This window comes from Pipra filicauda, unplaced genomic scaffold, assembly GCF_003945595.2.
Source record: "Pipra filicauda isolate LSUMZ 115617 unplaced genomic scaffold, ASM394559v2 scaffold548_size709544_pilon, whole genome shotgun sequence".
In the NCBI taxonomy this organism is placed as follows: Eukaryota; Metazoa; Chordata; class Aves; order Passeriformes; family Pipridae; genus Pipra; species Pipra filicauda.
Window position 1 is genome coordinate 486,196 of NW_024104696.1, and position 12,025 is coordinate 498,220.

General features: G+C 67.5%; 2 protein-coding genes across 2 annotated transcripts; one reads left to right on the forward strand and one right to left on the reverse strand.

The window, feature by feature from the left end:
• Positions 1-5,779: 5,779 nt before the first annotated feature.
• On the reverse strand, positions 5,780-7,745 carry GADD45B (growth arrest and DNA damage inducible beta). Its single transcript, XM_027731013.2, has 4 exons — positions 7,556-7,745; positions 7,350-7,451; positions 6,666-6,885; positions 5,780-6,534 (listed from the first exon to the last, which is right to left on the reverse strand). The coding sequence occupies exons 1-4, from the start codon at positions 7,591-7,593 to the stop codon at positions 6,421-6,423; spliced, it is 474 nt and encodes a 157-aa protein (XP_027586814.1). The 5' UTR covers positions 7,594-7,745; the 3' UTR covers positions 5,780-6,420.
• A 1,852-nt stretch (positions 7,746-9,597) lies between these two features.
• Positions 9,598-11,507, forward strand: LOC113993120 (cocaine- and amphetamine-regulated transcript protein-like). The gene is made up of 3 exons (XM_027731007.2): positions 9,598-10,263; positions 11,028-11,111; positions 11,221-11,507. Exons 1-3 carry the CDS (start codon positions 9,826-9,828, stop codon positions 11,326-11,328), a joined length of 630 nt encoding a protein of 209 aa, XP_027586808.1. The 5' UTR covers positions 9,598-9,825; the 3' UTR covers positions 11,329-11,507.
• The last annotated feature ends 518 nt before the right edge of the window (positions 11,508-12,025 follow it).

The following is a 12,025-nucleotide window of genomic DNA, read 5'->3' on the forward strand; positions in this document are numbered from 1 at the left end:
AGCATGGTGCTATCCCGGGGCCGCGGGCACGGAGCGGGAGCGGAGCCGGGAATTCCCCCTCCTCCTCCTCTTCCTCCTCCTCCGCCACCCGGGCAGGGGCTGCCGGACCCCCCCCCGGCATCCTCAGGGGCTCCAACATCCCGCCCCTCCCGGCCCCCACTGCGGGATCCTCGGCAAATCCTTTGGGATGCTGGGCCGGCAAACCCAGCCGGGCACAGCACGGTCCAGCACTTTGGGGTCACTCTGCCCCCCCCCCTTGTCCTTCCACCCCCCCCGGGGTCCTGCCCGAGCCGTGTTGGAGCTGGGAGAACGGGGCAGGGAGAAGGGAAGGAGCCGGGAGCTGGGAGAAGGGGCAAAGAGCCGGGAAAAGGGGCAGGGAGAAGGGAAAAGGAGCCGGGGAAAGGGGCAGGGAGAAGGGGCAAGCTGGGAAAAGGGGCGAGGAGCCGGGAGGTGGGAGAAGGGGCAGGGAGCAGGGGCAGGGAGGTGGGAGAAAGGCCGTGGAGCATCTCCCACCCACGGGAGCCTGGGGACAGGGCTGGGGGGTCCTTGGCGTGGGGACTCCGGAATGTGCCGAGGGTAACGCCGGAGCCGGGTGGTGGGAGCTGCCGGCGGGTGCTGGGGCTCCGTGGGGGACTCGTTTCGGTGGAAAAAAATCCTTGATTTTTGAAGTAATTTTTTTTCTTCTTTTTTTTTTTTTTTTTTTTTTTTTTTTTGGCTTTGTTTTTTTTTTTTCGGAAATTCTATCCGCGTCCGAGTAATACGTCTCATCCTGTAGGTGTTTTTTTGTTGGCATAAATAGAAGTGCAGATTCCAGTAGTTGCGTGTACTGTGTTAGTGCATTTGCCAAAAATTTAAAAAAAAAAAAAAAAAAAAAAAAAGGGAAAAAGGAAGAAAAAAAAAAAAAACAAACCACACACACACAAAAAAAAAGACTTTTCAGGACTTTTTAAGTGCTGCAAAGGGCGAGGGGAGAGCGGGAGGAGCCGGAGCCCCGGGCTCCACAAAGGCCTTTTTTTGGAGGTAACCACATGCCCAGATCTGTCCAGCCTTTCTTTATGGCATGTGGTGAAAGCCGGTGCCAAAAATAGAAAACTGGGAAAGAAAAGGGAGAGGGAAACATTGCTTCTATTTAATTTTTCCTCCCTCCTCTTTGTCCTGCCCTCCCTGTCTCGGGGGACGGAGCCGGGAGACTCCCGGGCACCCCGAGCCTGGTGTGGTCCGGAGCCTCGGGATGCTCCCAAATCCCCCCTTGTTTCCAAGTGCTTAAAAAGTCGCCTTTATTTAACAAAACCCCAATAACTCATTTATCCATCGCACGGAGCCCTCGTGGGACCCTCCGCGCTCCTCCTCTCCTTCTCTCGGGTCTATCCTTATAATTATTATTATTATTATTATTATTATTATTATTATTATTATTTGCCAAACTCTGATCTCGTTGCCAAACGCCAATCCAGGTTTGTACAGACTGTCCTTAGGAAGTGGTCGCTGTCTGTGCCGTGGGCTCCTCATCCGTCTGCAGTGCCCGGGTTCGTTTTCCTCTCTCGTGTGCCATAGCCCGACTTCTCGCACAGTGTTTCATATTTCGTGGAATCGTTGTTCCGAAGTGAATGGATAACACAATAAAAAGGCTCACTTTGCATTTTGCCAGATTTCCTCTCCGGCCTGTCCTGCGCCCGGCACGGGGGGCGGGGGGGAGGAATCGGGTGGGATTGGGAATTCCGGATCCTCGGGGATCGGGGGCCCTCTGGGATCGCAGCCCCTCGAGGACTGAAACCCCTCGGGGATCCCCTTCTCCCACCCTTGGGAGCTGCTCCCACCGCCCTGGTGCTCCCCTCCCCATCCCTGGGTGCTCAGCTGGGACCAGGGATGCCAGTTCCTTACGTGGACCCTCAGGGATCACGGACCACCAGGAATTGCAGCCCCTCAGGGATCACAGTCCCTCAGGGATCGCAGCCCCTCAGGGATCCCCTTCTCCCACCCTTGGGAGCTGCTCCCCCCATCCCTGGTGGCTCCTGCCCATCCCAAGCAGCACAGGAGCCATTGGGCATCTCCCGCTTCCCGGAAGGCACCGGAGCCTTTCCAGGCCATGGAGCCGCAGGAAAACGAAACCCGGAGCAACGTTCCTTCCCAGTGTTCCTTCCCAGTGTTCCTTCCCAGTGTTCCTTCCCAGTGTTCCTTCCCTTTTCGGAGAAAAGAGGATCTCGGCCTGCCCCGGCTTCCTGCTCCGCTTCCCAGCAGCTCCAGGTTCCGGGACCGGACCTGCCCAGTCCCAACGTGCTCCCAGGGAGCCGCTTTCCTGGAAGGCAGCGGGATCCAGGCCGGGGCTCCGGGAGAGGCTTGGAGCGAGTCCTGCAGGAATGTGCTGCTGCTGCTGCTGCTCCGGCCGGGCTGGAGCCGCGTGCCGGGAATAGCTGGGCTGGGTCGGTGTCTGACAAACGCCGGCTGGGAAGGGCGGGATGGGCGGCGGGATGGACACTGGGACAGGTGACAGGGAGAGGGACAAACAACGGGCCGGGCAGGGGGACAAACAGCAGGACGGAGGCCCCGTGCGAGTGTCCCACAACCAGCGGGGGAAAGGAAAGAGTCCCTGCCCAAATTCCCCCCAGATTAAACCTCCAGGACGCGCCGGGAGCGGCTCCTCTCCCGGGAACGCGCTTCCGAGCGCCGGAGCTGGCACAGGGCGGCGGTGCCACCAGACCTTGTGCCAACACGGAGCGACACCGGCCGGGTGGCACCGGGCTGGGAGCGGCTAAAAATAACCCGCCCGCCTCCGCCGGGCTATTTTTAGCCCGGCTGCGGCTCTAATTAAATCCCCGCCGCTCTAATTAACTCCCTGCCCTCGGAGCCCCTGGCACCCGACGGCACCGGGTGGCCCAGGGACGGCCGCGGGTCCCGGCGGTGCCACCGCGGTTGGCAGAGCCCGGGTGGCACCGGGAGGAGGGACGAAGGCGCAGGGGGGTCCCCCCTCAGCACTGCACGACCCCGGGTGTCCCCCCCCGTCCCAGGGACCCCCCCCAGGGCCACAGGGACACGGGGGGCTCCGAATCTCCCACCGCGGGGGGATCCCACGACGTTCCCTCCCCACCACGGGGACACCCGTGACGCGATGGGGCCACGGCCGTGACGTCACGGGGCGACACTTCCCGCTCCGGAACCCGCCCCCCCCCCCCCCGAGCATCACTGGGGGATGGGGGGGAGAGACTGGGGGGGCAGCTCCGCGCCTCAGTTTCCCCACGTGCAGCACAGCCCAAATTTCCACAGGTCGTGGATCTCGGGATGGGCAGAGCTGCCGGGGGGAGGTCCCGGGGGGGGGAGGTTGGAGGGCGATGCCCCCCCCATTTCCCGGTCCCCGGTGTCTGTCTGTCCCTGGGTGGAGGCAGAGCCCGGGGCCGGGGCCAGGAGCCGCCGGAGCCACCCAGCCCAGACTCGTAAATCAGCGGCTCCAGAGCGGGATCCGGCCCTGCCCTGTCTGGCTGCAGCCGCCCCAGAGCCAGGAAGGGGCTCAGTGCCCCCCTCCCCAGCCCAAACCCCCCCATTTTCACCCCTCCCACCTCCGCGTGAGGGGTCCTGGTGACACGGGGGGGCCGGATTCACCCCCGGGGGCTCACTGGGGGAGCCGGGACCACCCACCCCCCCCCGCACCCCCAAACACTCCCTCCCCTCTCTATGTCAGGCTTTTGGGGGTCTCTCTTGCCCGACACTCATCCTGCAACCCCAGGGCTGGATGAGACCCCCTAATTATTTGTTAATTATCTACTTGTCACCCAGGGTTTAATTATCCCCCGGTGTTAAAGCAGGGCACGGGGCTGGGAGGGGAATTATGGGGCTGGGGGGTGTCTGGGATCTCTCCAGCCAAGCTCGGACCAGACCAGGACCCCCATTCCCATCCCTGGGATTCCTCTCCCCCGTGCTGGGATGCTGGCGGGGGGTGGGGGATGTCTGACCGTACGTGAATCAGGGAGCCCCCCAAACCTCCGCAGACCCCCCCCCTTCCCCCAGGTGTCTGGATCGGCTCTGGATGGGTGGAAAGTGTGGATCAGTGTCCAGTCGGGATCCCACCGCCCCCACGCCCGGCTGGGACCGCGTGAGTCAGGGCAGACTGCGGGGGGGGGACTTTGGGGGGCCGAGGAACCCTCTCTGGGGGCCGGGAGGGGCGAGATGTGGCTGCACGGGGTGGGGGTCCCGTTGCCCCCCTCTTGCTGGGGGGTCCACGGGGGTTTCTCTGGGGTCCATGGGGGTGGGTTCTGGGGGTCCCCGGGCCCCTGGGGTTGCACCGCGGTGGCGTTTGGGGGGGTCCAGGTGGTCCCTGTGCCCCCGGGGGGGGCAGGGGCGCTGTGGGTGGGTGGGATGTGCGTGACCCGGCCCGGCGGGGGCGGCTCCGTGTGCGCTCCCGGGTGGGCTGCGGTCGGGGCTGCACCGTGGGTGTCCTGCCCGGCCGGGGGGGGCTGCGGGAAGGGGCTGGGGGGGGGTCTGTCCCCCCCCCGCCCCCGTGACACACCCGGCCTGACGCGCTCGTCACACGAGTGGCCCGCGGTGACACCGGGGACAGGAATGGCCCCGTGACCCGCTGTCTCATCAGTGAAACGAGTTTCGGGAGCCTCAGCCGCCCTCGGGCCCTTTCCCTTGGGTTTTCCCAGGTGATCCCAGGGATCGCCGGGCCCCCATGGCCCCCCCCCGGCTCCCAGCTGAGACCTCCCAGCTCGTGTCAGGAGTGTCTGGGCAGACCCGGGGGGGGCCCAGGCTGGGGGGGTCTTTGCTGTGTGTCCCCCCCCTCGGCTGCAGTGGGGGGGTCACAGTCTGGGCCACTCAGAGGGTGTTGCCTCCACCTTGTCCCCTGGGACCCCCAGGATACATCGGGGGGGGTACCCACGGTGGGGGGGTTGTGTGGCCTCACCTGGGGCTGTCACACGTTCCCTCTGTGCCCCCCCTGTGCCCCCCCTGCGGTCACAGCCCCAAAGGAGGGCACAGGGCACGTCCCCAAGCCACAGGACACCCTGGCATGGCCACGGTGTCCCAGCCAGGCTGGACGGTCACTGTGTCCCTGCCCGGCCGGACAGAGTGTCCAGCTGGGCAGGATGGTCCTGGCACAGCTCCCGGCCCTGTGTGACACTGCCCACACCTGAGCACAGCCCGTGCCCAGCCAGGGGGGTTCTGCCTCCAGGAGGGGGCCTGGGGGTCCCCACACCCCACCACAGTCACTGCCTCAGTTTCCCCCCGGCCTTTGGGTTCTCAGCCCACCCTCCCTGACCCCAAATCCAGCCCCCGGGGGACTCTGAGGGAGAACCCAGGTGCCCCTGCCCAGGGGTGGGAGGGAATTCCCACAGCTCGGCCGTGGGAAGGGCTGGGGGCGTGGGGGGGTTTCCCAGGCTCTCCTCCCCCCGGGGGTGGCCGGTCCCGGTTCCTGCAGCCTCGGGGGGCCGTGGGTTCTGTGGGGAAGCTCCATCCCATCACCCCGGGCCTGCCCCCACCCACGGCGGGGGGGCCGTGCCTCAGTTTCCCACAGAGCTAAGGGCAACTCGGGGGTGTTTTTCCTGGAAAGACCCTTTTCCAGAGAAGGGTGGGGTGGGAATTTCTCCTTCCCCAGCAGCCAGTGCGGGGAGGCCACACACGGGTGGGAACCCCCAGCCCTGCACTAAAGGACACCCCCCAGGCCCCCCACAGCTTGCAGAGCCCCGGGGGGAGGTGGGGGCTGGAGCCCACCCCAAAACCCACCCAGGAGCGGCCCATCCCACTCCCCGTGGGAACAGCTCTGGGAGAGCAGAGGAAGAGCAAACACCGGTGACTTCAGATATTTTATTGCAAATAAATTTAAGTTCCTCGCTCAGTATAAGAATAAACTCTGGAAAAGGTTCAGCTCAAGGGTCTCCAAGTGCAAAAGCAGCACCCCCCAGGGGGGTGTGCAGGTCCATCTTGTGCAGACGTCGGTAATTCCTTGGAAAAAAAAGCAAGTTTTTGCAACAAAAAAACTCCACCCCTCTGCAAGTCCTCGCCTCCATCGGGTCCCAGCTGCCAAAAATCCTGACAGTCTCCAGCTCTGGGGTCACCCCCCCCGGGCTCTGGGGGTCCCCAGCTCCGGCCCCTGGGCCAGCACGACTCCTCGGCCGGCAGCTCTGGCCACTGTCCCTCTGGGCTCCAGCCAGTGTCCCTCCAGGCCCTGGCCAGTGTCCATCCAGGCTCGGCACGGCTCCCCCTCCATTCCCACCGCTTCGGCCGCGCTCCCCTTCCTCCTCCTCCTCCTCCTCCTTCTGCTCTCCGGTCAAAAAGAAAAATAAAATCGGTGGGTTCTTGGGTTTGTGGGTTGGAACTGGCTCTGTTTTCTCCTTCTTTTTTTATCCTGCTGGTTTATGTCGGCTTTTTTTTTTTTTAAGGTTTTTTTTTTTCAATCCTTCAGGTCCAGGCCGGGAAGGGGCCGGGAAGGGCTCAGCGCTCCTGCAGACACACGTAGGGCACCCACTGGTTCCTGTCGCGGCTCTCGGCGCAGTAACTCGCCACCTCCGCCAGCCCCTGGCCCTTCCAGGCGTCCGTGTGCGGGTTCTGGGGGAGCGAGGAGCACGAGGTTAGTGCCGCCGGCGCCCCGACACGTGGCCCCCGAGCCCCGTCACCCTCCCCGGCCCCTGGCGCGGCGCCCGGCGCGGTCACGGGCGCGTCACGCTGCCCTCGCTCACCGTGACCAGGAGGCAGTGCAGGTCCCGCGGCTCGGCCCCCGGCTCGGGCTCGCCCCCGCCCAGGATGGCGGCGAGGCGCTGCATCCCGGACACGCGCAGGATGTGGATGTCGTTGTCGCAGCAGAACGCCTGGATGAGGGTGAAGTGGATCTGCAGGGCGATGTCGCCTTCGTCCTCCTCGTCGGTGGCCAGAACGCACAGCACGACGCTGTCGGGGTCCCTGTGAGGGGCACGGGGGGGGGGGTCAGGACGGCTGTGGATGGTGCAACCCCTCACCCCCGCCGCTGTCACCCCCCCCGTGTCACCGGGATCACCTCACTGTATGCAACCCCCCAGCTCCAGAACTGTCACCCCTGCGCCACCGAGGTCATCTCACTGCGTGTAACCCCCCACCCCGGAACTGTCGCCCCCCCCCCGTCGTCGGGGGTCTCCCGTGTGTAACTCCCTCCCGGAGCTGTCACCCCCCCGTGTCACCTCCCTGTCGCACTGAGATATGGGGGACAGACCCCCCCAAAATGCAGCCCGGAGTCCTGTCTCTACCCTCCACACCCCGTACAACCCCCCTGGCAAGAACCAGCCCTGCACTAACCGCTCCGGGACGGACCCCCACCATGCGAACCGCGCTGGTGCCGCCCGGACTCCCCCGACAGACCCCCCCCGACAGAGCCGTGTCGCGATACTCACACATTCATGAGCTTGGCGGACTCGTAGACCCCGACCGTGAGCCGGTCCTGCCGCTGCGCCGCCACCAGCACCCGCTCCACCGCCTCGCTCACCGCCTGCATCCTGTCGCGGAGGAACGACAGAGCCCGTGAGCGCCGGCGGCGACAACGACAGACCCCCCCCCGCACATACACCCCCCAAAAACCCCCGAGCTTCCCGCGACTTACTTGCTGCTATCGCAAGGCACCAGCTCCTCCAGGGTCATGGTGCAATTGTAATCCCAAGCGAGAGAAGGCAAATTCCAAGAGCAATAATCCCAAGAGCGGCTATCGCGGAGGTATCGGTGAGGTATCGAGGAGATATCGCGGCTCTATCGCGATCCCGGCTCCCGTTCGGCTCCGGCCGCTCCCAAAGCGCGATCGCTCTGAGGCTCCGGTTCGCCCGGACCCGCCTTTTATAGGCTCCTGCCGGGGGCGGGGCCGCGCGCGGCGCCCCCGCGGCGGCCATTGGCTGGCGCTGCGCGAGGCCGCCCGCGGGCCCGTCGCTGATTGGCCGCCGCCGGCGGGTCCCACGTGGGGACGAGACGCGGGGGGGTCGCGGGGGGAAACCCGCGCCCTGAAACTGCCCCCCCCAAAACCGGGAACGGGGGAACGGGGGGGAAAAAGGGGGGGATCGACCCCAGGGGTCCGTCCGGGGGTCGGGATCCGCCTCCGGGGATCGGTCACTGCGCCGGGGTTGGGCTCGTTGAGCGGGGGCTGCACCGGGGGGTCGCGGCCGTGCAGCGGGGGGGGGTCTGCGAGGACGGGATCGGGATCAGGGTCGGGATCGGGATGGGTCCGTGGGTCGGGGGCTGCACGGGGGGGTCTGTGCGTCGACCGGGGGCTGCAGCGGGAGGTCCGGTTCGTTGACCAGGGGCTGCACCGGGGGGTCGCGTCCGTGGGAGCGGGGGCTGCAGGGGGGCTCTGTGCGTGGGTCGGGGGGCGCTCCGTGCACCGGGAGCTACACCGGCGGTGGGTCCGTGCACCAGGGGGTCGGTCCGTGCACCGGGGGGTCGGTCCGTGCACCGGGGGGTCGGACCATGCACCGGGGGCTGCACCGGGGGGTCGGTCTGTGCACCGGGGGCTGCACCGGGGGTCGGTTCGTTGACCGAGGGGTCGGTCCATGCACCGGGGGCTACACCGGGGGTCTGTCGCTTGAGCGGGGGCTGCAGCGGGGGGCGGCAATTCGCGCACCGGGGCGCGGGGGCGGCTCTGTCCGTGCACCGGGACCTGCGGCGGGGGCAGGGGGAGGTCGGTGCGCTCAGAACCGGGGGAAACGGGGACACGCGGGGACCTCCGGGCTGCGGGGCGGGCGGCGGCCGCCACCTGCCGGGGACACGGCCCGGGCCCGCGGGGACGCGCTCTCGGGGACGCGCTCCCTGCTGCCCGCGCACCCACCGCCTCCCAGGCGCATCCCGGGGTTTCGCACACCGGGTTGCCCCGTCCGGGCCTCCGGGTCCGGACCGGTGCGTGTCCCCCGGGGTCGCGGGGAGCGCCCACGCTGTGCCTCAGTTTTCCTCCCGCGTGGCACGTGTCCCCACGCTGCCACCCGCCCGCGGCGCTGCTGGCGCCTTGTGCGTGTCCCCACCGCGCCCTGTCCCCCCTCCCCGACCCCGCTGAGCCCCCGAGTCCGAGCACGGCCGCAACTCATCACAGGGGTGGCGGCGCTCCCGCCTCTCGGACCTCCACCCCAGCAGGGGGCGCTCGCTCTCCCCGCCGCAAAGCCCCCTGGGAAATGAAGTCGCGGGTCTCCGTTGGGGCGGGGACTACATTACCCAGAGGGCTCCGCGCGCGTGGCAGGCGGGGGTTCGGGCGTGTGGGCGGGGCTTCGGGACCACTTGCGGGGGGCTGAGCTGGACCGGGGCTACCAAACCAGGACCGGGCTGGTCTGAGGGCGACCGCACCGGGGCTGGGGGCCACTAAACCGGGACCGGCCCGGGGCTGGGGGGTCTGGACTTGCCCAGATCGAAGGGACTGGACGTGGCTCCCCCCGGACTCTCCGAGGGAGGGGTCCCACGGCAGGGACCCCCAGGCCCCCAGCGAGGAGGAGCAGGGGGAGGAGGATGCTTGGCTGTGATGCGGGTCCTGGCCTGGGACAGGACCTGGGGGGGCTGCGGGACAGCGGGGACCCCGCCGGAATGCAGAGGGACTGGGGAACCCTCGGAGGGGACAAGGAGACCGGGGGGGGGGGGCTGTGAGACACGAAGGGACCCCAAAGTGATGCTGCGGGACTGACGGACCCCCGGGGGGCGCGTGGGGGAGGGCGTGGGACACAAAGGGATGCGGTGGCACTGGGGGACTCCCCTGTGGATACTGGGGCAACAAGGCTTTAGTCCCCCCGCGTCCCCCTGTCTGTCCCCCCCGTCTGTCCCCAGCTTTGCAATAAATCTGTTTGTGAGACCCACCTGCCCCCCGTCTGTGCCGTGTCCGGGGGGACGCGCCGGGATGATCCAGCCGGGATGAGCCCCGTGTTTGCTCAGGGAATTGGCGGCGGCCTCTGCCCGGCTGCGGGGCGGGGGGGTCGCCCTGGGGGTCCCTCCCTGGCCGCGGTGCTGACGTCCATCCCGCCGGCTCCTGTGTCCCAAGGGATGCATCTCCCGGGGATGTGTCCCCCCGTCCAGCCTGGTGACGGTGACAGGGCTGGGGGGACACGCGGCTCTGCGTCAGCGGGTGTTTGCCCACGCCGGGGGCTGGCGGGGGCTGGGGGATATAAAGCTGAGCCCGACACTTCCATGAGAATCCAGGGAGGCTCCAGCACCGGGAACATGGGACACCCTTGGCTCTGCCTGCTCTGCCTGCTGGGCTCTGGCCTCATCCTGCTGGGTACCCCTGAGCCAGTGCCGGGGGTCCTTCCCCCCCTGAGCCTGCCCGGGCAGAGCCGGGAGGAGACGGAGCTGGTAAAGGGGCTGGGGCAGTGGGGGGAGTGGGGAAGGGGGTCCTCAGCACCCCCCGTGCGGCTCTGGGGCACCTCAGGGTGCTCCTGCTCCCACCACCCCGGTTTGGGGGCCGGTTCTGGCCGTGCCGGGGTGTTCTTGGGGAATTCGGGAGGGGGAAACTGAGATCCCACCACTTTTTTTGGTTTTGTGCCGCTGCTGTCGGGCACTCGGGGGGCTCCTCGCAGGAGCAGCACCGGGGACATCCCGCAGCACGTGGGAATTGCTGGGTTGGGGAATTTTACCCGGTGTTCCCTTCCCTGCCCTGTCCCGACGGGCTGCTCTGGCTCGGGGGTGGGGATGGGAGATGCTGTGCCGGGTGGGGCGTGTTGGGGTGGGGTCGTGGGGGGCGGGATGCACCCTAAGCACTGCCCTGAGCCCCCCGATCCTGCCCCAGCCCTGATTCCTGACCCAGATAAAGCCAGGCACGGGAGGGGATGGGGATGATCCTCAATGGATGGCACAGAATCCTGGGGGACTTGGCTGGACAAGAACTCCTGGACATTCCCGGGGACTCAGGGTGATGCAGATCCAGACACCAGGGATGTCTTGGGGGCCTTGGGGTGACAAGGATCCAGAGCCCATGGACATTCCCGGGGACTCAGAGTGAGAGGATCTGGAGGGCTCAGGGTGATGCAGATCCAGAGCCCCTGGGGGACTCGGGGTGACCCGGCCCGGAGCCCCGGGATGTCCCGGGAGCTCGCGGTGTCCCGGTGTGTGTCCGGCAGGTGGAGGTGCTGCAGGAGGTGCTGGAGAAGCTCGGGACCAGGGATCCGCCGGCGCTGGAGAAGAGGCTGAGCTGGGTGCCCTCGGTACGGCGGGGCTGGGGGGCGGTGGGTGCTCACCTTGGGCGCTCGGGGGGTACCCCCCAAACCCCCCGAACCCCCTCCGGGTGCCGGGGCTGACGGTGCGGTCCCGCAGTGCGAGCCCGGGGAGCCGTGCGCGGTGCGGCGCGGGGCGCGCATCGGGAAGCTCTGCAGCTGCCCCCGCGGCACCTCCTGCAACCTCTTCATCCTCAAGTGCTCCTGAGGGATCGGGGACACCGGGGGACACCGGGGGACACCAGCTGCCACCCGCCTGTGCCCCGCGCAGGGGAGGGGGAGCCGCGGGCCCCCAGCCCCCTCCCCGCACCGGGATGGACCCGCACAGCACCCTCGGGTGCCTGGGCTGTGGGGCTGGGGTGGGACACATTAAATGATTGAATTCACCCTCCTGACTGCTTTGTGCGGGGATTTTGGGGTGCCAGCCCCCCTCTGCCGCCGGGCGGGGTTCTGAGCGGGGATGGGAAGGGTGGGTCACATTCTGCTGCGGGTCCACGTGGGGCACCCACTTGAGCCTGGGGCAGGGCTGGGGGACGGGGGACACTGGGGGGATGGTGGGAAGGGTGGGTCACATCCTGCGGCGGGTCCACCCGAGGCTGGGGTGGGGTGCGGGGCAGGGGAGCGGGAACGCTGCCAGAGCGAGGAAGGGGGGCTGAGGGTTGGGTCTAGGGGGGGCTCCTATTACAGTAGCGATGGCCCCCGACCCTCCGGAGGCGGAGGGATGGAGCATCCGAGGGCAGGAGGACGCGAGGGCTCACCCGGCCCATCGCGCACCGCGCGGGACCCATCCCTCCGCCCCACCCCGCCATTGCCCCTTTAAGACCCCGCCCCGCGCCCACCTCCGCCCCTCCCACCCGCTCCCCTTCGTCCGGCGGCCATTGGCTGGCGGTGACATCAGTGGGCGG

What these genes read in the sequence shown, in the direction of transcription:
- LOC113993120 (XM_027731007.2), top strand. Translation starts at nt 9,826, where the DNA reads ATGAGCCCCGTGTTTGCTCAGGGAATTGGCGGCGGCCTCTGCCCGGCT. An exon ending in GCCGGGAGGAGACGGAGCTG is followed by an intron (nt 10,264 to 11,027) that starts GTAAAGGGGCTG and finishes TGTGTCCGGCAG; the next exon opens with GTGGAGGTGCTGCAGGAGGT. An exon ending in GGCTGAGCTGGGTGCCCTCG is followed by an intron (nt 11,112 to 11,220) that starts GTACGGCGGGGC and finishes GCGGTCCCGCAG; the next exon opens with TGCGAGCCCGGGGAGCCGTG.
- GADD45B (XM_027731013.2), bottom strand. Translation starts at nt 7,593, where the DNA reads ATGACCCTGGAGGAGCTGGTGCCTTGCGATAGCAGCAA. An exon ending in GTGCCTTGCGATAGCAGCAA is followed by an intron (nt 7,452 to 7,555) that starts GTAAGTCGCGGG and finishes CCTCCGCGACAG; the next exon opens with GATGCAGGCGGTGAGCGAGG. An exon ending in TCCGCCAAGCTCATGAATGT is followed by an intron (nt 6,886 to 7,349) that starts GTGAGTATCGCG and finishes TGCCCCTCACAG; the next exon opens with GGACCCCGACAGCGTCGTGC.